General features: G+C 34.7%; 1 protein-coding gene across 1 annotated transcript in view; it reads left to right on the top strand.

Moving 5' to 3' along the window:
* The first annotated feature begins 5647 nt into the window (after positions 1-5647).
* LOC127562390 (solute carrier family 22 member 2-like) overlaps positions 5648-27694 on the top strand; it is a 39581-nt gene continuing 17534 nt past the window's right edge. The window contains exons 1-4 of the mRNA XM_051998053.1: positions 5648-6084; positions 7340-7443; positions 16936-17090; positions 22311-22479. Of these exons, the coding sequence (XP_051854013.1) occupies positions 5674-6084; positions 7340-7443; positions 16936-17090; positions 22311-22479 (839 nt within the window). The 5' untranslated portion in view covers positions 5648-5673. The remainder of the gene's footprint in view (positions 6085-7339; positions 7444-16935; positions 17091-22310; positions 22480-27694) is intronic.

Genomic DNA, 27694 nt, shown 5'->3' with positions numbered 1-27694 from the left:
AGAGAACATGTTATACAATAACAGAAATATTGTTAATCAACTATAAATGGTTTAACTATTCTTAGCAATGCTGTAATCAAAGACAATCCCAAAAGATTCATGAATCTTTGCTGTTTATCTCCAGAAAAAAAAAAACTGATGGAGCCTAAATGAAAATCAAAGTAAACTTTATTTTTCTTGAAGTGTTCTTTTTTTTGCAACATGACTAATATGGAAAAATATTTTCTATGACTACATATATCTAATTGCTAGCCTTCTCAATGCAGAGGAAGGAGAGGTAGGAAGAGAGAGATTTTGGAACTTAAAAATATTTTAAATGAATGTTGAAAATTGTTTTTACATGTAACAGGGAAAATTACATATTAAATAAATTTTTAAAAAGAAAAATAGATCAATGCACTGATCAATTGATGTCAGGTGATTGACAGGAAAGTATATCTTCTTCCTCTTGAAAGGAAGGTAGTATAACATAGATGTGGTTATGGATGATGTGTTTGTTTTATGTAGCAGTAATTACAAAATGATAGTCATGTTAAAGGAAGGATTTTTGTGTGTGGTTCAGGAATTTTTCAATTATGTCCAACTATTTATGACTTCATTTGGGGTTTTCTTGGCAAATATACTGGAGTGATTTGCCATTTCCTTCTCCAACTGATTTGACAGATGAGGAAACTGAGGCAAACAGGGTTAAGTGAATTGCCCAGGATTACACAGTTAATAAGTGTTAATAATAATAATAAACTAATAAGGCATTTATCTAAAAAGCATGGTTTATTAAAAAGATGAAGCTAATCGGTAACTTTTGTTTCTATATCACATTCTTCTCATATCAAACAATCTTTTCTTGTTAAAAAAAAAATAAGAAAGAGAAAAGAAAAGAAAAAATTGAGCAAAATAAGTCAGCGTACCGTCTGTATCTGACATCATATGGAACATTCCATGGCCACACTCTCCTACCTCTCCAATGAATGCAAGTATATTTTCTCATCTCTTCTCTGGAACCAAAGTTGGTCATTACATTTATAGTCTTTAGTTTTGCTTTATTTTTTGGCATTTAATATATATATATATATATATACTATATGTAGGTAGATATATATACACTCAAATCATTTTTATACGTGTATGTGTGTGTGTGTGTGTGTGTGTGTGTGTGTGTGTGTACGTGGTTTAGTAGTTCTGCTTGCTTTGCTCCTATCAGTTTAAATTCAGCTTTGCCCAAAAAACACGTTAGCATTCTGTTCTGCAGTCTGGGTGAAATTCTGGTGCCACTCAGAACTAAAGACAATATTTCTGTTCTGAAAGTGGGAAGAGTACAAAGAAATGGTCACCTCCCTAGCTCTGCATTTTATGACTCTATGAATGAAGATTAAACTGATCTTTTATGAAAATATTGGCTCTTTGGGGTACCTTGCATGTTGTTCCCCTGATATGGTCCTATTGCACTAAATCTCCTAAATAATTTTCTATGAATTGCTGTCTAGTCATACCCTCTTCATCCTGGACTTGTGCAATAAATTTTTAAGCCTAATTGTAGGACTTTACATTTATGCTTATTAAGTTTCACCTTCAATTCTAGTCAATCAAATTGTAGAAAATTCTGACTATGATCCAGCTTTTCCTCCCAGCTTTGTGCCATCAACCAATTCAATAAGCTTGTCATATATGCCTTCATACAAGTCATCTCATAAAAACAGTGAAAAAATGCCAAACAACCAAGAGAACAAATGGACTCTTTGTTAGATATTTATATAGATCCCAAAGATACTCCACTAGAAACATCCTTTCAGAAAATTATTATTCTTTGGGTTTGCTCATTGAACTAATTCATACTATAGGTGATTGTTCTATCATCTAACCCATATTTTTCCGATTACAAAGAGACATTTTCAAACACCTTCCTAAAATATACTTTTGTTGTGCTCATGTTTTACTGATCTAATTGTTAAGAAACCCTTTAAGGGTATTAGGCCAGGTTGCACAGTGGATAGAGCACTGACCCTGGAGTCAGGAGTATCTGAATTCAAATATGGCCATAGACAATTGACACTTACTAGTGGTATGACCTTGGATAAATTATTTAATCATCATCAACAACAACAACAACAAAACAGTAAAGCTAAATCCTACTTTTATGGTGCCAAAGAAGTGAGGAATGCCCATCAATTGAGGGAATGGTTAACAAGTTGTGGTATATGACTGTAACAGAATATCATTGTGCTGTAAGAAATGATGAGCAGGCATATTTCAGAAAAACCTGTAGACTTATATGAACTGATGCTGAATGAAGTAAGCAGAACCAAGAAAGCATGTACACAGTTAACAGTAACATTTTTATGATCAACTATGATTGACTTAGCTCTTCTCAGCAAGACAGTTCCAAAAGACTCATGATGGAAAATGCTGTCCACATCCAGAAAAGAACTGATGGAGTCTAAATACAGGTTGAAGCATACAATTTTCACTTTTAAAATTTGTTTTGGTTTTGTAGTTTTTTTTTCTTTGTATTCTGTTTCTTCTTTCAAAACATGATTAATGTCAAATCATGTTTCACATTATTGCATATGTATAATCTATATCAGATTGCTTGTTGAGATAGGGAGGGAGGGAGAGGAGAAAAATTTGGAACTCAAAATCTTTCAAAAAATGAATGCTGAAAATTGCTTTTATGTGTGATTGGAAAAATAAAATACTCTTAAAAAGAAAAAGGAACCTTTCTAAAAAAAGGAAATGAAGTTAACTTGACCAAAGTTGGTTTTGACAAAGTATCATTTGCTCTTAGTGATCATAGTTCCTCTTTTTTTATTTATTTTATTCTGAACTTAAGAAATGAAACAAGCATTTCTACAACATAGTAAAATAGAAAAGAAACATACCTTTTATTTCTTTTTTAACATTTTATTGGTGTGTTTTGCTTTTCCATTACAAATATTTACAGATTACTCCCACTTTGTGAGATGACTCATAATAAAATAAAGCAGGCAAGAAAACTATACAGTAAGAAAACAGTGACCTCATCTGAAAGTGTACCCATCATTCCTTTCCCAATCTTTCTATTTCAATTATTTTTTAAAGTGAACAGAAATCTTTTTCTCCCCCATTTTATTGTAAAGAGAGACAGGGAAACCAAATTCTCTGTAACAAATTTGCATAGTCAAAGAAAACAAATATATGCATATAAAAGGAATATATTTTTCTCAACAGTTCATGGTACATTTACAAAAAGTCACCATTTATTAGGACAAAAATTTTACAGTTATAAGCACAAAAGCAGAAATATTAAACTTGTCCTTTTCAGATCACAATGCAATAAAAAATTAAGTATAATAAAAATTATACTTAATAAGGTACCACAGAAACACAAAGTAAAAAATAAGATTAAATAACCTAATGTTAAAGAATGAGTGGGTTAAAGAACAAATCACAGAAACAATCAATAATTTCAATAAAGAGAATGACAATAATGAGTTTCTCTTTGTAAATGCTCACAAAGCTTTCCTTTAATAATATTTTGGACTTTTGCCATGAGTCAAAGTAAAGAAACTGGTTTATGGTTGAAAGAATCCATTTTGCTATTTTACAGTTTTTGTTTTGCATTTATTTTTATTGTGTGGGTTAAAAAGCTGATTTTTAAATATGAAACAGACCTCTGCACTTAGAGATCTATGTAAATTCAAGAATTGGCACTGCTTAACTGATATAAGGGAAAACACTTCTGGGGAGATTTTAGTAAGTAATTAGATCACTATAGCAAATAAACCACAGTGTTTTATATCAAAAGCTCCATATTGCAACAGCATAGGTGATTCAAAAGCTGGGCATTTCATTGTCTTAGAGGCTATATGTTATTTTTGGTTATACCAACCCCTTCATGAATAGAACCTATATATCAAACCATGTTCAACTCATCCCAGGAAGCTTTGGAAGTAGGTCCTCAATTAATAGAAAGAAAAAAAAAACAGAAAAGTCCCAAACTTCTTGGGCCTGTGAAACATCAGTTCATATCTTCTCACCTGGGGATACCCAAATAGGATTAGTGTTGACAACATATTTGTTGGCTAAGAACCATCTGGCAGAATGATCCCCTTTATAGAGTCTGTTTTGACTCTTAAGACTTTGCCATCATAATTCAGATGCCTTCATACACTGAATCTTCCCTCATCTCCTAGGTCCTTTTCACACTGGAATATCCCTCCACCAAGTCAACTTGTTTTCTCATATTGGAAGTTATTTCTGATGCTTCTAGTTTGGGGATGGTCCCAGGCTTTATTCTGCTCCCACCTGTGCTTTTCCAAACTTCACCACCATCCCCTGCACCCCTGCACTACAGGTATCTTCTCTCTCCACACCCTTTTTTAGTATATATATATATATATATATATATATATATATAATATATATATATATATATATATATATATATATATATATAATCTTCCTGCATTAGAATGTAAGTATCTTGAGGGTAGATTTTGTGCTTATATTTATATCCCATCCTTAGGCTCTTAGCACAGTGTCTGAAACACAGTAAGCTTTTAATAAGGGTTTATTGGCTATAGGACCTAGCAAAATGCATTATTAATTTTGACAATCCTACCTTTTGTTACCTTAGAAGAGAAAGTAGAAGTGGAGCATTTGGGAGGAATGTACAAAAAAAAAAACTGGATTAAATTTCTGGCACTTATTATGCAGATGAAACAATAGGCGACCTACTCTCTTTGGCAACTTGAAAATAACATTAAGGATTCTGTTGTCGACCCGCATAGACAGACAGATTATTTGTTTTCTTTTCTAAGACTGACATACTTCTCTTGAATTTAGATGCATTTGCCACTATCCCTAAATATTCATTGCTAACATGGACAAAAACATACAGGACGTGTAGGAGCAGAATGAATGCATTAAACCAACACAGAGACAGTAAGGTCTTTATAAAAATATTTAGGTCAAGGGTAAGTGTGTTTTATGGGGATAAGAGAAGAATACCAGCCTATGGTCCCAAACATCCACTTTTCATTAGCAAAATAATAAACCTCACAAATCAAAATTGGAGATTCTTACCTGCCAATACAATGTGAATTAGCATCATGGTTGCATGTGAGAGGCATTCAGTACAACCAGAAATGCAGAGAGATCTTAAGAAATGGTTTGGGGATTGAATTAAAGCTTTGTCCCTAAATCACATATTAACATTTTGCCCTGTAGTAAGGTCAAAGAAATATAGTTTATCTTCTCATACAGAAGAACAAATGGAATGTATATTAGATATAAATATATTTGATTCCTGGGCACTCAGTTTCACTGAGATACAGGGAATAGATCTGGGTTCTACAAAAGTGCTCAGATTACTTACCTGTGTTATACAGAGGATTAATTGTTTGGTGTGCTTGTATTAAGTAGCAACAAGCAAGCTACAAATATTACAACAAATACATTCAGTTCAATTGGCTTCCCAAGATTCTCTGAACATACATCTCCCTGGGACAAAGTGCCTGGTTGGAAGTGCTCTCACAAAGTAAAGGTCTAGATGAAAGGCTGGTCAATTTGTAAAGTAAATTAACTGTCACCCTTTGACTTTTGGTCAAAAGTTTTGCAGAGCTCTAAACAGCCTGTCAGCAAAATTTTCAAGCAGTGCTGAGAAGAACAAAGGCAATAGCACTGCCTCCAGGAATAATGCCCACTGTAGATGACATTCTAGAGCATATTGGGGAATTTAACTTATTCCAGAAACAAACCTTTTTTATTTTGTCCCTGCTTTCTGTTACCTTCACCTCTATCTATGTGGGGATTGTTTTCCTAGGCTTCACTCCGGATCACCGCTGCTTGAATCCCGGAGTTTCAGAGTTAAGCAAGCGATGTGGCTGGAGTTTGGAAGAGGAGCTGAATTACACAGTGCCGGGCCTGGGCTTAACAGGACACACTTTTATCAGCCAATGCCGGAGATTTGATGTGGACTGGAACCAAACAGCCCTCAGCTGCACAGATCCATTAGCCAATTTTACCAACAACAAGAGCCACATCCCTCTTACCACCTGTCAGTATGGCTGGGTATATGACACTCCAGGATCCTCCATTGTTACCGAGGTAAGTCTGGGCCAATTCCTCAAGAACTTGCTAAACAAAACATATGAACTGTCTGTTGGATATAAATATATTCAATTCCTGGGCACTCAGATCATTGAAATTCAACCAATGCATCTGGGAAATATGAATGTGCTTAGATTATTCACCTGTGTTATACAGAGGAATAATTGTTTGGTGTGTTTGAATTAAGTAGCAACAAAGTAATTGGGAATGATATTACCACAAATACATTCAGCCCAATTAGCTTGTTTGGGGCATTTCCAAGTCATTGAATACACATCTCCCTGGAACAAAGTATCCCGTTGGAAGTAACTGTCACAGAGTTAAAATCTAAATGAAAGGCTAGAAATGGGACCAAATAACTGGTGATTTGTTTTCTGAAGATGACAGCTAAGAAGTCATTGTTTTTTGGTTTTGGTTTTTGTTTTTGTTTTTGTTTTTGTTTTGAGAGAGAGATAGATAGTTAAGTAACTTGCCCAAGATTACATAACTAGTCTGAGGGTAAATTTGAACTCAGATCTTCTTGACCTCAGGGCCAATGGTTAACAACTAATTTTGATGCACCTAGATATATTTGTTTTTAGAATTCAGCGCTTTGGGATAGCTTTAATTGTTAGGAAATATTTTTCTTGATACCTTTGAAATTTCTACCAGCTGTTTCTACTTCTATCCAAGGGGATCCAGCAGAATATGTCTAATTCTTTTTTTTTTGCATGCTAGTCCTTTAAATATTCAAAGTTAATTTTCATATCCTCCTAAATCTTCTTTTTCTTCTTCTTTTAGCAAAGAAATTGCGGTTAAGTGACTTGTCCACAGGTCTTGAGGTCAAATTTGAATTAAGATCCTCCTGACTCCAGGACCAGTGCTCTATCTTTATAATTGTGGAAATACATATAGAAGAAGTGTATGTGTTTAACACATATTGGACTACTTGCCAACTAGGGAAAGGGGGTGGAGGAAAGGGGGGAATTGGAACACAAGTTTTGCAAGAATTAATGTTGAAAAATTATCCATGCATATGTTTTGAAAATAAAAGGCTTTAATAAAAAATAACAAAAAAGAAAAAGAAGAAAAAAGAAAAATATGAAGAAAGAAAGCTTTTAGTTTATTGCCTTTAAGCCATACCAATTCAATTCCACAAATATTGAGTATATATTTGTCATAAGCTCAACTCTGTATAAAATGCTCTATCTTTTTCATATTAGAGGTGGAATTTCTTTTTCATTATCTTCTAACTCATGATGTATCTCTGCAGTTTAACCTGGTATGTGCTGATGCATGGAAACTGGACCTGTTTCAATCGATTGTGAATGTTGGATTTTTTATTGGCTCTGTGGGCATTGGTTACATAGCAGACAGGTATGTCTTCGATACGATAGGATTTGAATATACATTATGAAATGCAACCTCAAAAAAAAGAATTGATGTTTATATTCCTTTAGAGAAATTATGTCTATGATTTCACTGGTATAGAGAATTCTTTGGAAGGAAAGAATTGTTTACCAATGAGATCAGCGCCACCTCTAAAACTCACCATCTTACATTACAAGACTAAAAATACAATTGAATGATCTGTACCACTGAGTTAAGTGATTTGCCCAAGGTCACACAGTCAGTGTCTGAATCAGAGACAGGACTTGAACACAATGTATGTTGAATAAATGAATAAGGATGATTCTCTGTTTATTAACAATTCTCCTGGTTTTATTGTGTGTGTGTGTGTGTGTGTGTGTGTGTATGTGATTCTCTGGCATTTTCAAGAGCTTCACTAAGTTATGAAGGAGGAAATAAAGACAAGAGAGTAAAAGATCATTAAAAAAATCCACTAGACCAAGCATTTTATTTTTATCTTTATCTGTAGTCCTTGAATTTCATGTTTCCTAATAACAAATTGTCTAATTACAAAACCATGGCCAAGTAAAAACACTTCACATTTTCCTGAGTTTAATACATTACTTTCATGGCAAAGTATAAGGGGGAGAGTTTTGATCATTGACTTAGAATACTTAGATCAAGTCCTATTTTTTCTTCTACAAGGCTGTTTCAACATTGGAGAGGTCAATTAAAGTCTTAAAGTCTTTATGCAACCATAAAGTGGAATTTATAACATCTGTACTACTTTTCCTACCAGGTTGTTGTGAGATAAATATTTTATAAATTTTTAAGTGCTAGATCAATGTAAATTAGTATAAGCAAAGTCATCATGTTATCTTCCCTTAGTTGCTTTAAAGATATCTAGATATCATTTTCCTTAGGGGGCAAAGAGAGTTGTGTTTTAAGTATTTGGGAGTTATTTCTTCCTTGGCTTTATTCCTTTTCATCAGTCCAATAACCTCCTTAGTTTTTCCCTTCTCTCTACTCAACTTCTCACCTAGCTAGCTGGAACTTACCCTTGCCCTCTAAAGATTCCTTGGGCAAGTGTTGTCTCAGTCTGCCAGAAAGAAGTATTTCCAAGGTGACCCTCTGGGCCAGACACACATCAGATGTGTGATAGAATCTGGAATAAAGAGTGGGAGGAAAACATTTTCTGTCTCCTCAAGCAAAATTAAGAATCAGAACATTATAATTTTAACATTAACTGGGAAAATATGAAGAAGTTTCACCCTAGAAAAGAAGCAAAATGAAATGTAGTCAATATCTTACAAGCTCTATTGGCTTTTTGGATTTAAGAGAGCAAACTATAAACAGAAGAGAGCAATGTATACACTGAAGAGAGCAACTTAAGCTATTATTCCCTCCTTCAGTTATGTATTATTTTGGAACTATAGGATAATGGTAATGTAAATATGCAGGTAGCAAGGATATATGTCTGCTCTTTAGGTTAAACATTTCCTCTTCCTTCTCCTTCTCCTTCTCTTCTTTCTCTTCCTTCTCCTTCTCCTCCTCCTCATTCTCTCCTCTTTTTCCTCCTCCTCCTCCTTCCCAAAGGCAACAGTACACAGAATTTTGGTTATATACACAAAGTCTTTATATAATTTTGTTCTCATAGGGTGCCTGTTTTGGTTTGTATTGTTTGCTCATAAGTGTGCTTGCATTTCTAAAGCCCTAAATTTCATGTTGTCCTCATGTTGACCTCTGATCTCCTGCACTGATCTCATCCTGCTCTGTCATCCCCCAGAAGCATCAGAATATTTGTCTGGCTTCCCATTCCTTGTTGTAAAAGGTAATCATATAGTACAAGTCTTGCTAAAGTATTAATAGGGGACAGGGCTTAATGTGTTACTTCATTCAGAGATATTTACAATTTAACAGAGGACTGACTAAAAGGGAAACAACATGGTAGATCAGAGAGGGAGATAATTTTAGCAAAGAGCATTCATATCATGTCATAATGGCCATTGCCTATATGCCCATTCCAGCTCTGTTCACTTGGATGTTTAAAGAAGATAATGAATAATGTATGATTTTTCATGTTAGGGGATAATAGAAGACAAATTTGGAAATTAACTTCTACATCATTAGGAACCCATTAACAATTCTAGATCCAGAGTCCAACAATGAGTGTCTTGGCTTCCAAGGTTCTATTCACCAATTAATCGCTTGCTGGCTAACAGAATTGGCCAGTCTCACAATTACCCCCACTTCCCACCCCCCACTTCTTTATCTGGAAAACGGAAGAGATTGTTTTACTGTCAGCATGATTTGGCACCAATTTAGTTAATAGACTACTTACTTGGAGGCCCTCAGAGGTTTGATGTGATGTAAATAAGTTAACGATTCTCATAGTCCGTGAATTATATAGGGCAGTCTGTATGTTCATGAGCTCCAAGCCCAAACAAATTGTTTATTTACATACATAATTTCAGTGAGCATTTTTGATGGAATTTTCTCTCTCCTTTTTCCTCTCTTTTTCCTTCTCTCCCTCCCTCGTGTGACTTATTATGCTGTTCAACTCATCATTCTTTTATTGTTTATTTATAATTGGGGTTAAGTACCCAGGGTCACACAGCTAGAAAGTGTTAAGTGTCTGAGATTAGATTTGAACTCAGGTCCTCCTGACTTCAGGGCTGATGTTCTCTACACTGCATCACCTAGAGGCCCCATGTCATCATTCTTTTAACTAGGAGCTCTTACCCTGGGATCAGGGGATCCAGGAAAAAATATGGGGAAAGAAACGCATCTTTATTTTTCTATCCTCTAGCTGAAATATAGCATTTCCTTCCATTATAAACATAAATAACAAACTACAGTAGTATTAAGCCTCACTAGACTGTCAAAGGGATCCAGGACTTAGAAAAAGTTAAGAACTCTTGCCTTAAATAATGATTTATTAGAATAGAAATAAAGACTAGACCTGTGATTTCTCTGGTTTAGGGATATCCCAGGTAAGGAAATTCCCTTTACCAAGGTGGTTAGCACCTTTTCTGCAACTTCTAGTCTCCTAGAGAACTGACAGATTAAGTAATTAAGCCAAGATCACTCAGATGATATGTATCCAAGGTGGAGCTTGAAGATAGGTCTTTCTGCCTTTGAATCCAGTATTCTACCCACTAGACTTCATCTTTGCATTTTCCTTCACCCCATTTCCAGGACAGTGCTTTACACACTTTATGTGTAATGCTTTTAATAAGCATTAGTCAGATTCAACTAAATTGGATTCTTCCCCTAACAGTTTGGGGAATTCTATTTTCTTTTCTTGTAAACATCCTAACAAATTTTTTTCTGTCCTCATCCTATCCCCTACTTTTCCTGTTTTTGTGAAAGTTGATCTAAAACATTAATATTTCAATTTTTCATCTTCTTCACATCATATCGATACCATTTTCTGACTTAGCCAGGTCATATAGGATGGCATATAGGAAGGAACATGATTTTTATATGGCAAAATTCCATGGAAACTCTCTTGTAGGAATCCAATGATTTCTCTAAAAGAATAGGATTATAGAGCTACATAAAGCTGAAAGAGACCTCACATTTAGTTCAATACATGATCCAATCCCCTCATTTTACAGATGAGAATAGTGAAGCCCAAAAATATTAAGTAATTTGTTTTAGATCACAACTTTTTTTTTGCATCCACCTAATGCAAAAAATAAAAATGAAAAGGTAAGGAGCATATTTCTGAATCAGAAATGTTATGCTTCAAATTAATCTATGTGTGTTATCAAGGCAAGATTAGAAGACCAAAGATCCAGTTAGGTTCAATTGATCTGGCCCACCTGTGAATGAAATAACCAAGATGTGTTTTTCAAACTTCTCAAAGGAAGAAATGCTTTCATTTTTGTCTTTATATTCTCAGGATTTGGCACAAAGTAGTTGATTAGTGTCTTTCTGAATCTGTGACTGATGGAATGAAAAGCCTAATCACAAATAATAGGAAAAGAAATTGACCAATAATAGAAATAGAAACTGCTATTTCAATGAAAAGGGACAGGTAGGTGGCATAGCGGAATGGATAGACCCATCTTTCTCAGTTTAAATCCAGCCTCAGACACTTACTAGCTGTGTGATCCTGGGAAAATCTGTTTGCCTCAGTTTCCTCATCTGTAAAATGAGATGGAGAAGGAAATGGCAAACCACATCAGGATCTCTGCCAAGAAAACCCCAAATGGAGTCTTAAAGAGTTGGTCACAACTGAAAAATGTCTACACAACAACAAATTTGAATTAAAAGTCTAGTTTCCGTTTGTATGATGGGTGGTCTTCTCAAAGTTTCAGTTTGCAAAGGAACAATGCTAGACATATGATGTTAATAAACAACAATAATTAGTCCAACACAAGACTTTTTTTAATGGAATTGCCTGTAAGTCCAATCTGTTTTCCTGTTCAGTTCTGTAATTCCATTCCCTAAATCTTTGACCCAAAGCTGAGCAGGGATTAAACCAAGACTCTGGGTTCTGATATTACCTGGCATATATAAGAGAATTTTTTGGCTTCAGAAACTCTAAAAGATTGTTATAAAGGATTGTAATCTGTGTCTGTAAAGGGAAGTATATTATGAAAAGTGTATCATATCATATCTATTGCATAGAGTTGGCTTGAGAGTCCTAATGTCAATATGGCCCATATTATTTAATTTAGTGGCTTCTTGAGCAAATATAGGACTATAGCAAGTCAAGAAGGGAAATTTTATGAAAATTGAAGAATTCCATGTTGGGGAGAATCATTCAAAGGTCACAGTGAGACAGGAAAACTTCCCCCTAGCCCTACATTCCATGTTTTGGAGAGTTTTTATGTTCACCAATGCCAGGCATTAACTCAGAAAGAATACAGACGGAGGCTTTGCCATCTGATACTCAAAACCAGAACTATGAATTCATCTATGTATGAAACTCCCAGTTAAGAAAATCTTTTCACCAAAACAGTAATGACTTTGCAAATTTTACTTTTAGAACTTCAACTAAAGACACTAAACCAATACATGTCAGAGGCCAGATTTGAAACTACGGCTTCTTGTCTCTAAAATTACCTCTCTATTTACTGCACTACACTGCCTTTTTCATAATCACAAAGAGTTCCTATCTTTCTCTACCACTATGAAGATAAAGCCAGTCTCCCTTACACACACACACACACACACACACACACACACACAATTAAACATATATGCACATATATATATATGCATGTGTGTGTTTGTATATTTATTTATCTATCTATATCTGTATCTGTATCTATGTTCTTAAAAGGAAAGCTAAGTAGTGCAAATAAAGTAATAGATTTGGAGTCAGAACAACTTTCTTTCAGGAAGATACATATTCATGAGTTCAAATCCAGTCTTAGCTATTTACTAGCTGTGTGAACTTGGACAAATCACCAAATCCTGTTTGCCTCAGTTCCTCATCTGTAAGATGAGTTGGAGAAGTAAATGGCAAATCATTATTTGCCATTAAAATGACTTGACAGCAACTATTGTTCATATTAACTTGATTTCATTTCTAGGAAAACATTCAGGATTTAGGGACCCATAGAATAATTTTTCCTAAAAACCTCACATCTCTCTTGGTGAGAGTATTGATTTCAGGTTAAATTCTCAGAACTGGGACAGAAATAGAATTAATTTTACTGTACGTACTATCCCACAAGTAGTCAGGGCTGAGGCAGACAATTCAAACTAACTAGCTCATGTAAGTAAAGAGCTTCCAGTAAAATAAAGTAACAAGTAAAGAATAAAGAACTCCAAAGCACTATTTAAATGTAAGTTATTACTGAAGGAAAAATATAATACCAAAAATTACCACTACATAGTGGAATAGCTAAAGATTTATAATCTACAGATCTTTCAGAATAAAATACAAATCTTCATTTTACAGAAATAATTTAGATAGGTCTTCTTTGAGATAACAAGATAAATCAGATAATGCTCTCTCAATGTCTTGATCAGTTCTGGAGTAGTTTTTTTTTTTTAAATCAACAATATAAACATTTTAAATATACAAAAAATAAGATAATTATATATGAAACCATGAACTACTAAATGCAGTTTTAAATAGAAATATAACATTAAATTTTTCAAGATCATAACAAAATTGCTCTGTGGTTTCTTCTTTCCTTTCTAATTTCCCTACACCTTATTGCGATCTTTGCTATTCCTCACACATAACCTGTTCCCAGGTTCTAGATGCTTACTAGCTCTGCCTATACATGAAACTCTCTTCCTTCTCATCTCTGCTTCCTAGTTTCCTTGATTTCCTTTAAGTGTCAGCCAAAGTTTGTCTTCTGCAAGAAGCCTTTCTCCATCCTTTTTTAATCTTACTGCTTTTCCTCTCAGATAATTTCCAATTTGTCATATATGTGTGTATACATACATATATATGTATATCTTGCTTGCACAAAATTGTTTATATGTTATTACTGTCCCACCTTCCCCATTAGAATATGAGTTCCTTAAAAACCAAGACTTTTTTTTTTCTCGCTTAGGACCCCTAACGCTTAGCATAGTGCCTAGCACATGGTAGATGCTTACTAAATGTTTATGGCTTGATTCAACTGTCCCTTTCTGAGCTTCTTTTTGTCTTCTATTCCTTTAAAAATGTTTTATGGGTTCACATTTTTAGCATATATATCACTGCCTTCTAATTTAGCAAGTCCAATTTGCAAATTGAAGGCTTCTCTCCTAACAAACATGCATAATCTATCAAAACGAAGTAACACAGTAATAATGTCTGAGAAGACACATCTGGAGAAACATGAGAAAATTTGTATGAACTGATACAGATGGAAAGGAACAGAATCAGGAAAACGATTTACACAATGACTACAATAATAATATAAAGGAAAATGAGTTAATAAAAAGTCCTAGAGGCATTAGATTCATTTACACATAGCTGCTCTCTTAGCTCTAATGAGCACATGTTTTTTGAGTCCCGCTTGCATTGTGTTCCATACCGTTATAGAGATAGCGAGATAGAGACATAGAGATTTAGATAAATATATATACACATGTTGCATATATCTAGAAATACACATGTACACATACGTTAGAATAGTCAGTTAGAATAGTCTTTAACCTCAAGAATCCTACTTATGAGTCACTAAAAGAGAGAAGAGTTAATTCTCTGAAAAGCAAAGTTCCCAGGTTAAGGGAACTGACTTTATGATATAAAGTTGTAAGATGTAGAATAAAATTTATAAACTGTTTTTTCCTTAGAAGATACATACCACACTATGTTAAGAAACAGCTTCAGGAGAGAATCAAGCATTTGTAATGCATTGAAATCTCCATTTTTCCTGAATGCTCAAGACCAGAGTTTTGGGCTTACGGCCAAAAAGTGGGGTTTAAACTCCCTCTCTCTGGCATCACAAACAAGTCATTTATTCTTTATCTCAATTTTCCAAATCTACAAAATGGGTACAACATCTATATAATAGCCCTATCTTAGAGAGCTGTACCAGGATATCAGTGACATAATGAATGGACAGCTCTTCCAGGAAATATTCAATAAACATTGTCTGTTGGGCTTTTTTTTGCTAGGAGGTTCAGAAAAGATGGTCTCAGATAACCAGGTACCACTTAGTCAATTCTTGCCGTAATTCACCTTGAGTGCCATAACTCTAATAGCCCGATAGAATGAATATACCAATAGAATAATTCATTTGAAAAATCTGAAAAAATCAAGAATCAATTACCATAAATCTGAGAAGGTACAGAATCACTGAATCTATGTTGGAAAGAGCATTAGATTTTAACTAGTCAATCACTTGATCTGAGCAAGAATTTCCCTGCATGTTCCCAGAAAAGTAATTATAAAATCGTTGTTTGAAGGCTTTCAGAGTTGAGGAATTTACTGTCTCCCATGGGAGGCCATTTTGCCTTTGAATACTTTTAATGTTAGGAAGTTATTTTTCTGTGGAGCTGAAATCTTCCTTTCTCTCCTATTACATTTATTTCTTAAGAAAGGGAGAAAATAATTGTAGAAAAGTATAGAAGAAAAGTGATACTGAAAACATCACCAGGTTCTCGTGCATTGATTTTTCTTCCAAAAAGACTTTCTGTGGGCTTGGCAGAGGTTATTTGGATGAATTAGATTTCTGGAAATTTCATTTTATTCTCAAATATTCCTTGGTATGTAGTAAAAAATGTCTCGGCAAAAAGAACAAAACAATCAAAACTGAATGCTGGGAAATTGTAAGGACCAACCTTTGCCCCCAAAGAATATGAAAATATTCCTCTCCCCTATTTTTTGCATATCTGGGGGCCTATGGGTGTGAAACAATACAAATAATGTCAGAGATTTTTGATGTTGGTTAGTTTTTCTGAAATCCTCCTCTCTTTTTTACTCCTTGTTATAAGCAGAGGTATGCTGAAGCTCGCTCAAACCAGGGTGATTATTAAATTTTAATTGTACATGGAAATTGGCAAAGCTATCTTCTAGAATTCGTTTATTGTTTTATTGATTATCTAGACTTAAGAAAGCATTGGACAGACATGATGAAAAGTGTCATCAGCATTCAGAGAAAAAACTATGGAGACTGAATGTGGATCAAAGCATAGTATTTTCACCTTTGTTGTTATTGTTTGTTTGCTTTTTTTTCTTTTTTATGTTTTTTTCCCTTTTTGATGTGATTTTTCTTGCTCAGCATGACAAATATGGAAATATGTTTAGAAGAATTGCACGTTTTCTCTGTATTGAATTGCTTGCTGTCTTGGGGAGGGGAAAAGAGAGGGCAAAGAAAAATTTGGAATACAAGGTTTTATAAACATGAATGTTGAAAACTATATTTCCATGTATTTGGGAAAATAAGTTAATCTTAAAATCTTTTAAAATGGGAAATAAAGCATTGAAGAAAATATTAACTTTTTAAATGTTACCTAAATGCAATTCTTCCCCTATACCCACCCACAAAACCTGTTGTTAAATATTTATCGCACACATCCGATCATAAATTTTTTGAGGGAGAAGGGAGAAAGGATAGTGATAAATGTATGTAACTGAAAAAACAAAAGGTGTCAAAAATGTAATTTAAAAATGAAAATTACTTCTTAAAGAGGAAAAAAAGACTATGTATCACTACTCAATTTGGGGAGAGAACTTGGATCATTAGGCTAGTAATCTGTATTGTTCATATTTTGTTTTCAAAAAACACTAGCGACTTCAGGAGGGTAATGTCTAATAAGTGAGGCAGAGCTATGCAAAATTATCAGTCTCACTCTTTCCTCCAGTCATCAAAGTCCAGTGGCAAAGCAAAGGTCAAGATGACTGGTGATGGCCCAGGATACAGTGGATGCCTTTGACTTTTCTAAATTAAGGCCTTTTTCATTATTTATGGAAAAAAAAATCTTGAATGGTATTCATTCAGGAAGTCCCCTACTTCTTTAAGTCATAATTAACTAATACCATATCTTTTGAGTCTTCAAATTTTTTTATGATTAACCTAATTCTGACTTCTCAATGTGTCTGTTTTTTGCCAGGTTTGGTCGTAAGCTGAGCCTATTAATTACAATTCTCATAACTGCTGTTTCGGGAGTACTCATGGCCCTTTCTCCAAGCTACACCTGGCTGTTAATCTTCCGATTTATCCAAGGACTGGTCAGCAAGTCTGGGTGGTTAATAGCCTACATCCTAAGTAAGAATGCATGTGATTACAGCTGTGGGAGTAGAAAAAACATGGCCTTCAAAAATAAAACTTGAAGGGTAGGAGAGAGTGTTGGAAGAATCTAAAATAAAGAATGGATGTGACTTAACTGATCACAAAGGGAAAAACATCTCTCTAATTTCTAAATGCTTACTTTTTTTCCTACATGGAAGAAAAATTATTTCTTCCAAGCCCTCCCTCCCAACCTCTGCAATCTTTCTACAAAGAAAAGTTCCCAACACGTTGAGGAGATAAATGAGAGAAAAGATCATCACTCCTTAAGCTTGTCTTGATAAACATCCGTTTTATTATTAAAGCCTTTTGGAATTTTTGTATTTGGTTTCCCAGAGTGTTACATTTGTGAAGAATTTAGCCTACTGTGCCCATTCAAAGAGAAAATAATAGAAAAACAGGAACCCCTGGCTGCTTTTCAGCTCTGAACCAGAAGGCTTTATTTGTAAATCTCCAGATTTATTTGGCAGTGAGTTAAATGGAGAATTTGCCTTGTTCACTGGAAGACAGGTTCAAGTCCCACCTCTGACAAATATTGACTTTGTGACCACTTGGACAACTCATTTAAGCTCTGAGTGTTCCAGGCAACTTTCTTAAGACTATAAGTTTTTGAGAAGGTGCCAATATACATTACTTACTGGGTATTCCTTATACCAATGAAATGACAGGTGCAGTTCTTATCACTATGTTTATTTCTTCATATAAAATGTTTTCTGATAAACTCAATTATTTCTCAAATTACAAATAGGAAAACTGAGAACAGAATCTAAGACTACATAACCAGCTACTTAGAGTGCCAGGGGTAGAAATAATAATTTGTTTGTTGTTGTTCAATCACTTAGTCATTTCCAATTCATCATGACCCCATGAACCAGAGCATGCCAGTTCTATAATCCCCTATTATTACTCTGCTCTAAAAACCTGGATCATATTAACTCTCTAGTCAGAGCAGGAAAAGCTTAACCCAAAAGCAGCAGCATTTTGATTCTTCCAGGAAAATCAACAACAACAAAAGACACTGTCTCAACATAAGTATTATGTGTTCTTAGAGACAAAGCCAGCCAATTTATGAGAATTTACTAATAATATTAAATTAGAGATGAAATAAATTTATTTTAACAATAATTCTTGTGAATTCCCCTCAAGATTTCATCTCCTTTAGCTACACTAAAAATAGTTCCTGCATGGTACAAATTGAAGCTGGATTTGGGATATTACCTACATAATATTATCAATATATTACAATACAGAAGGATGAAGTTGGTTAATCTTCCTATAATGGCATAGAAAGTGTGTGTGTGTGTGTGTGTGTGTGTGTGTGTGTGTGTGTGTGAACACAACCTTGGTCATACTAATGATGAATGCCAAGGAAATCTTTCAAAGTGAAGGCAAGGTAGTTTGGTTTTATATATCATCCTTAATATTAAGGAGCAAGTAGTATCAATTTAAATTTTATGTTGCTAAGTATAGTTTCAAAAGAGTAAATTCCTCTGCCTTCAATCCATCACTTTTTGAAAATACACTTGCCATGAATGTTGAGATGTTGGGAAATAGGGAACGCTCCTTGAAGGAGAGTTGCCACCATCATCCCCACTCTGTCATTTATTTTTAAAGTTTTCCTATCTAATGGCTCATTCTCTATTGCCTATAAACATTCTCATGTCTCATCTATCTTATAAAAAACCCTCACTTGATTCTTCTATCCTTGCTACCATCCTTTATTTTTTCTGCTCTTTGTGGCTAAACTCCTTGAAAAGGCTGTCCAAGATAGATGCATTCACTTTCTCTCCTCTGACTCTCTTCTTAACTCATTATACTTCTGACTTTATCACTCCATCAAACTGCTCTCTTCAAAGTAACCAATGATCTCTTTATTGCCAAATCCAATTACCTTTTTTTTCAGTCTTCATTTTTTTCCCATTTCTCTGCAGCTTTGGACACTTAAAGACCTTTTTGATACTCTCTTTTCTCTTGGTTTTAGCAGCACCTCTCTCTCCTGGTTCTCCTCCTATCTATTTGATTACTCCTTCCTAGTATTCTTTGTTGGTTTCTTCTCCAGATCACAGATTCTAGTTATAGATATCTCTCAGGCTTCTGTCTTGGGTCCTCTTCCCTTCTTCCTCTACTCTACTTCATTTGGTGATCTAATCAGCTCCCGTAGATTTAAGTATCATCTCTATGTTGATGATTCTCAGATCCACCAATCCTGCCCAACCTCTCTGCTAAATAGACATCTTAAACTCAATATGTGCAAAAAAAGGCCTCATTATTTTTTTTCACCAAGCCCTCAATCCTGCCTCCCCTTCCCTATTAAAATTGAAGGCAACATCATCCTCCCAATCCCTCAGGCTTGCAAATTAGATGTCCTACTAATTTTTCACTCTATCTCAAATGCTTCCTGCCTCAATTGTCAAGATCTGTCCATTTTTCCTTTGCACAATTATGTCTCCCTTCTCTCCTCCAGCACTGCCACTACTCTGATGTAGCTCCTCATCACTTCAAATCTGAATTATGTGATGGCTGGATCTGCCTGCTTCAAGTCTGCCCCCACTTCAATTCAGCCTCCATTCAGCCTCCAAAATTATTTTCCTAAAGAACATGTTCTACTATCTCACCCTCACTCAGTAAACCCCAGTGACTCCTTATTGGCTCCAGGATCAAATATAAAATGCTCCATTTGGCATTCAAAATCCTTCATAATCTAACCCCCTCCTACTTACCAGTCTTTTTTGCAACTTACTTCCCCCTCATATTTTTTAACTTAGTGACACAAGCTTCCTGACTGTTCCATGAACAAAATATGCCATCTTGCTTCCAGTAATCTTCCCCCTCATCAATTCTGTTTACCTACCTCCCTGACTTCCTATAAGTCCCCCCTAAAATCCCATTCTCTCACCCAGTTCCTTAAACTGTGGGTCACAACCTCATGTGAGATTTTGTAACTAACTGTGAGAGTCATGAAATTATGATCTATTATTAGTAATTATTTGATTTGTATACCCATTTTATATTCCTATATGCCCGAGGTCACAAAAATTTATTGAGCAAAAAAAGGTCATAACTGGAAAATGTTTAAGAAGTACTGCTCTATAGGAAAATTTTCTTAATTTCTTAATTCTAGTGCCTTTCCTCCCAATTATTTCCTACTTCCTGTTTATATTTGTATATTTTTTTTGCTCTTTGTCTCCCCATTAGATTGTGAGCTCCTTGAAAGCTTGGACATGCTTTTGCCTCTTTTTATATTCCCAGAATTTAGTACAGTGTCCAGCACACAGCAGGTGCTTAATAAATGTTTATTGATTGACTAGGATTCCTTATCATAATAAAAGCTCGTGAAGATGATAATATTAGTCACAAAAAAATTAAAACTTTATTTGGAGATAATTAGAAATAATTTACAAAAACTTTAATAGTGGAATTTAATTTGGTCTGCAGATGGTTGTAACTTAAAATGTGTTAGAATGATAAATCTCCATATTAAAATTAGATTTTAAAAAAAGTTTCTGTGGCTTACTGAATATCTACCCAGAATGTTAATTTCAGCTTGTTTTTCATTTTAAAACCATTATGCCTAATTCCATATGTAGTATGGGATAGTGGATGGAAAGCTAGTCTCCAATCCAAAAAGGACTGGGTTCAAGAACTACTACTATCACATTCTGACCAAGTGACTTTGCACATGTCATCTTCTGTCAATGTTAATTGACTATCTATGCTTAGAAGTTGTAGAAAGGGTACTGACCTAATCTGGTAGGAGTTTCCTCACTTAGGAAGTTCCCTATATCAATGAAATCATAGATCTTAGTTCTTTCCCTATAGAAACATAAATCTGAACCCCATGGATTTAAAATTTCTAAGCTCTTGGATTTTTGAAGGGAAAAAAAAGGAATGAGGTAAGGGAGGTGTGCCAGATATAATCATGATAAAAGAAATGCTCCAACAATTTAAAAGAACTGCTTTCAAGTACTTGTTTATATATAAATTATGTATATGCTATTTTTTTTTCTCAGATCTGTCATTTTATTCAGGTGTAAGGATTTCCCAGTGAGAAAACTTCCTCTACCAAAGAAGATGATTAATTTATGGATTTATCTTCTCAGTAATACTGATCTAAGATTATTCTAAAAGACTAGTGATGGAAAATGCTATCTATATCCAGAAAAAGAACTATGGATTCTGAATGCAGATTGAAGCATACTATTTTCATTTTTTTATTTCTTGTGATTTTTCCCTTTTGTTTTGATTCTTCTTTCACAACATGGCTAATGTGAAAATAGAACTGTACTTGTGTAATCTATATCAGATTGCTTGCCATCCTGGGGAGGGGGGAGAGGAGAGAAAGAGGAAAGAAAGACATTTCTAATTTATAAGAAAACTAAAAACCTAAAACAAAAAATAAAAATTATGGGCTTATAGAAATGCCTAGGGCAGTCGTGTCAAATAATAAGAGCAAATAGAGCCTTGAGAACACAATGTAATTCAGAAATATTTAACAAAATAAATCAGAATGCAATAAAACATAATATTAATATGTGATTTTCTAAGTCAATATATGGCAACTGAGTGGTCCCTATTTCAATTTGGGTTTGATACCACTGGCCTAGGGCTTCAGGGCCCAGGATCTCATAGTCAATTAAGTATCAGTTAGAGTGAACCCAAATGTTTTGGACTCCAAGTCTACTTCTGTCTACCAGGCAACACTGCTTTTAATGTTCATTTTAAACTTATCTATTTAGGCACAACTTTGAAGGGTTTTTTTTTAAGCCTAGTTTAAGATATTGAATATATTTAAAAGTAAGAAAATAAAATTTCTTTACTAAATTTCTTTTCTATAGTTCAAACTTTTTACTAATTCTGACTTGTCTTAGAACCAGCTCATGAGAATTAGTGAAATGGTACAGTATAAAGCGGACAGGGCTGATGAAGCTGGGCAGGAGTGTTCTGGTTGTATGGGGATGGACAAGTACTGTAGTGGGATGCCCAGCTCATGTCCATCCCCCATCATTCCTGTCATTAGGAAAAACCTAAATTCCAAAGAACTTTAAAGATGCAAGAGTCTCAAATGGTCCCATAAAGCTCTTAGAAAGGGGAAAATGTAGGGGGTGTTTTGGGAGTTCTAGTGGCTTCATTATTTAAAGGCATTAATAACCCTTTGTCTCAAATCACCGTGGAAACAAGCTATTTGCTTTCATTTTCTAGTCACTGAATTTGTCGGCCTGAAGTACCGGAGGACTGTGGGAATTTGTTTCCAAATGACTTTCACCATAGGCCTCCTGATTCTGGCAGGAGTTGCCTATGCTCTGCCTTTCTGGAGATGGCTGCAGCTCATAGTTTCCCTGCCCTACTTCTGCTTTTTGCTCTACTATTGGTAAGACCCTTCAGGAATGGAAAGGCCATTTTCACATTTTTCTCTCATTATATCTGGTCCTGAGTTCTGTGACAGGAATTATAAATTTGCATTCTAATCCTGGACTGTAGGAAGCCCCATTCCATGCTAGAAGACAAAGAGCATGCTGTTGGCCAATCATTTCCATTGGGATTATATGTTCTTTCACATAGTGATTAATGAGTTAGGTGTTTTAAGGCCCACATAGACATGGTGGTTACTTTTGTTGGGGACTGAAAATTGCTTTTAGCAGTCCTCTAACCACTCAATTATCTCCAATATCTTTACTTTCCCCTCTTAATCTTAATTAAGGATTCTTAATCTGCAGTACACAGACCCCCTACCCCAAGAGGTCCCTGGATAGATTTCAGGGTATTCATGAATGTGGATGAGAAAAAAAACACATTTGTATTTCCTTGATTCATGAATTTTAAAGACATTATTCTGAGAAGGCATTCCTAGGCCTCAGCAGATTGCCAAAGATATCCATAACATATACAAAAAGGTCAGGTCTTGATTGTATAAAAATAGTAGAAAAATCTAAGCATTCTTCTTAAAGAAAAATTAATCTGGCCTAAAGAGACATAAAGACATGAGTGTCCATCTCACCACTGATACACACTTGGCTCTCAATAAGTCACTTAAGCTCTCAATCCCCTGAGGTACTTGGCTAAAACTATAAATTGCCAATACTTATGGATCTGCATTGATAGAAGGATTTGTATGCATGTGTGTTCAGGTACCCACTCACCAGGGAGTTTCCTGATGAAATCATAGTTCCAGAGAGTAACAATTTCTATTAACAGTGAAATAAGGACAGTTCACTAAATTTTCTCCACTCACATTTAACAGAAGATGCCAAACACTAGAAGTTTGGTGTTAGCACTAGGATTTTTTCCATACTTTGCCACCTCGGAAATTTTCCATTTGACATTGTTAGACCACAGTTCAGAGATGTTTCCACTGTAGCATATTTTCACTTCAAGTAGCTCATACTTCCTTTTGAAAATATTTCCTCTCATACTTAGCTTTCTTTATTGCTGTCATCTCTATTCTTGTCACATCAATAGGTATCTGTACCCTTTGGGTATCTTTCTCTTTCATACAACCTTCTGAATAAGTGAATCTGCCCCACCCCAGACTTAGAGGTCACCTCAAATTGACCCCAAACACACTCAGAATGAGACCACCTATTCCCTTTTACTGTCATTTTATTTTTAGATAAGGAAACTCAAGCCCAGGAACTTTAAATGAATTAACCAAGATCACATAGTAGTACTTGTTCAATTGTGTCTAACTTCATGATCCCATTTAGAGCTTTCATGGCAAAGACACTGGAATGAATTGCCATTTCCTTCTCCAGCTTGCCCAGGGTCAAACAGCCAGTAAGTGTCTGATGCTGGATTCCCAGTTCCCTATCTAATATACCACCCAGCTGCATACATTGGAGTAAGCATCAGAGATACCATAATGCCAATGTTACCCTCTGGTTTCTTTCCTTTTTAAAAAAAAATTTCAATTATGTTAAATACAAAAGAAAAAAGAAAAATTGTCATGTACACAAGAAAACATAAGAGAGAATTCAATATAAAGTAATAAATTTCTATTTCAAGAAAAATTACATAATAAATACAATCCATTGTTTTCATAGCTGTACAGCTTTGCTTCCTTGTAGGTTTTCTTTTTCCTCTATTATACATTTTTTATTTTATTTTTCTCCCTTCTTCTCCCATTCTCCCAAAGAAGGCTACAATTAGGTGTGGATATAAATTTGTAATAGTGTTCTCTCTCCCTACTTCTCTTGGAAGATAATATGAGATTGGGAATTTCTTATTAAGATGTCAATGTCAAAAGCTATAGAAGAACTCAAATCTTTCCAAATATACTCTCTTAGGGTTGGGGTGATGACCTGGTAAAGCACTGATATGTCAAGGGATTGGAGGTTATGGTATAATGATAAAGAATAGGTTTAAAAGTAGTAGAGCATAGGGAGAGATAAAATGATAGAAGATTACAATTCACATAGAATAGACTCAACACTCTTTACCATCCTGGTTGCCTTTTCTGTATACTCTATAGATTATCAGTGTTCTTAAATCATGATGCCTTAAACTCAGCACAATGATCCAAGTATGGCAGGTCAGAGTAGAGGGAAATAATCATCTGTTTTCCTGGAAGTTATGTCCCTCTCACCACAACTCAAGATTCCATTAGCTTTTCTGGCTGCCACATCATCTCACTCATACCAAGTTTTCAGTCCATTAAAACTCTCCAGATCCTTTGAAAAATAACTGTTGTATAACTTATATTTGTGAGGTGGATTTTTTTTATCCAAAAGCAAAACTTTAAATTTGCCCCATTGAAGTTTTTGAGTCAGCCCAATGCTTATCAAAATCCGTTTGGATCCTGTCTCTATCATCTATTGTGTCCCTCCCAGCTTTATGGAAGACACATATGTGCTTTTAGCCAAATGACTGATAGAAAATTAAATAGCACAGGGTTAATAACAAGCTCCTGAAGGTAATCCTCTGGAGAACCTTTGTCACATTGACACTAAACCATTAACAGCCACTCTTTGAGTTTAATCATTCAATCAGTTCTGAATCCATCTTTAAAAATTCAGTTCAATATTAAGCACCTACCATGTGCGTGCCAGGTACCAGGCATAGAACAAAATGATGGAAATAGAAATAAGAAATAAGAAAAAGAAATAAAAAAAGAAAAAGAAATTGAGTTCACTGCCCTCAAGGAGCCTTCCCTGAATGAGGGAAGTCTGTATAAAAAATGAAGCTGAAAAGGAATTGGGGGTTACCAGGAGGTACCTAACAGGAGAATATGGTATTTCTGGAGTCCAAACCAAACAAAACTACTCATAGTAAACGAAGAGTTACCTGGAAAGTTTGAGCCCTCTATAAAGGCAGACTTTGGGAGGACTTTATTGCTCTGACTTTCAGCCCTTAAATCAAAGGTAGAGGCTACAGAGGGATCTGAGGTGTTGAGTACCAAAAATTGAATTAATCTACTTGCTGACTAGAGTTCTGCAGTGATCAGTTTAGCTTAGGGGAGACTTGATGTTACTGAAATCCTTACCAAGCAGAAGTGGAACATAGGTTGCAATTCCATTCCTTTGCAATCCTTTTCTCTATTATCTCCACAATAATAATATAAGATACCTTATCAAAATTTTCCAAATCTAGGTAAATTATAGCCACAGAATTCCCCACAATCTATTAGCTTTGTAAGAATTCTGTCAAAAAAAAAGAAGAAGAAGAAGAAATGCTGTTAGATCACTCCTAGACAAAGCTTTGCTGACTCTCTAATTATTATTTCCCTCTGAAGATAATTCATCATCTCTTTAATGATCCTTTGAAGAATTTTCCCAGGAGCTGAAATTGAGTTCTCTGGCTTATAATTTGCACAATCTGTTCTCTTTACTTTTTTTTGAAAATCCAGATAACATTGCCCTATTCCAATTCTATGATATCTGTTCCATTTTCCATGAGATTCTGAATTCATTAAGGAGAATGTCTTGGGAATCAGTAGAAGACAAATAGCCACAAGGATTTGGATTCAGTGATAAATTTATACAATGCGAAATACTAAGGAAAAAAGATGAAGTCTGGAAGTGGCAATGAAGAGAAATGAGTTTCTTCTTTACAGCTGAAGAAACTGAGACGCAGGGATTTAAATAATGGCCAAGGTCACATAGACAAATTGAAGGGTTGTTAATTAGTACTTACTTTTTGAAAAGGTTATCTTGGCTTATTAGATGAAGACTTAAGAACTCTGATCAATGTCATGATCACCCATGATTTCAGGGTTCTGGTGATGAAGCATGTTATACACCTCCTGACACAGAGATGATGGACTCAATGTACAGATTGAGATTTATATATTTTTTAAATGTAGCCAATGAGATAAATTTGTTCTGCTTAACTATGCATATTTGTCACAGGAGATTTTTTTTTTACTTTTTTTCAGTTGTTCAGCATGTCAACTATTTTTTATAAGCCATGCCATTCACAAATTGGATAAACAAGAAATACATTTAATAAGCATTTTGTTAACAAATAACATTTTAAAGAATTATGTATTTGTTTGAATGGTTAATTTTGATTGGTAGATATCAATTCCTTTACAATTTAGTAGACATTGAAAGTTTCCACATTTGAAAATTTCATCGATTCATTAATTTAATCTGGAGTTTAACCTCAGAACTATTTGGTTTCTTAGACATTTCTTTCATTTTTAATGGAGAATGAGAAATGAGATAGAGAATCCCCCTGGAAAAGAAGAGAACAGAAGGAATCACAACGAGGCAGGACAATTTTGAATATTGAATCTATACTTTAAAAGAAAAGAAAAAGAAAAGCAAACTCTATCTAATGGAGATTTGCAGCTTCATGTGCAATCCTCTTCTATTCTATAATATGTATAAAAATATTCATTTTACTTAGTGTTTGTTGAATACAGGATATTTTAGGGGGAGAAAAAAAAAGAAAAAACATTTTTACTTCCTCAGTTGTAACCACTATTCTTCTCCTGATCCAAGTTTGGAAACCTAGTCATTTGAATAGTGTTGAAAATAATCTTATCTGGTCAGTTTCCAAGTTCTGTCAATTCTACTTCCATGATATTTTCTTGCATCTCTCTTCTCTTCTCTGCACTTACATTTCCAGGATCTTCATTTAGGACTTCATCAATTTTCATTCAGACTATTGTAATGCATTCCTAATCCACCTCTCTGCTTTCAATCTTTCCCCTTTATAACCTATTTTCTATTTCCTGACCAAAAAAAATTTTTTTTAAAGAAATTCTCCTTTAGGTGCAGGTTTTTCCATGAGATGCTCCTCTTCAAAAACATTCAACGGCTCCCTATTGCCTCTAGGATAAAACATAAATCCCTCAGACTTTCAATTTTAAGACTACCATCAATCTACTTTTCCAGATAATTCTCATATCATATACCCCTTCCCCCAACCCCAACACACACACATACATTTACTTTCCCATTTTTTAAACTCTACATTTCAGTCAAGACTGATACCTAATTGATTGCCAATTGCCTGCTTTTGTGCATTCTCTCAAGTCATCCTCTACACTTGGAACACATTCCTTCTTCAACTATACTTTTCCCAGAATCCTCACTTTCCTTCAAAATTCAGTTTAGAGGTTATCTCTTCTACCAGGAAGAATG

Source organism: Antechinus flavipes, chromosome 4 (genome assembly GCF_016432865.1).
Source record: "Antechinus flavipes isolate AdamAnt ecotype Samford, QLD, Australia chromosome 4, AdamAnt_v2, whole genome shotgun sequence".
NCBI classification, from domain to species: domain Eukaryota; kingdom Metazoa; phylum Chordata; class Mammalia; order Dasyuromorphia; family Dasyuridae; genus Antechinus; species Antechinus flavipes.
This window is presented reverse-complemented; position numbering and strand designations above follow the sequence as displayed.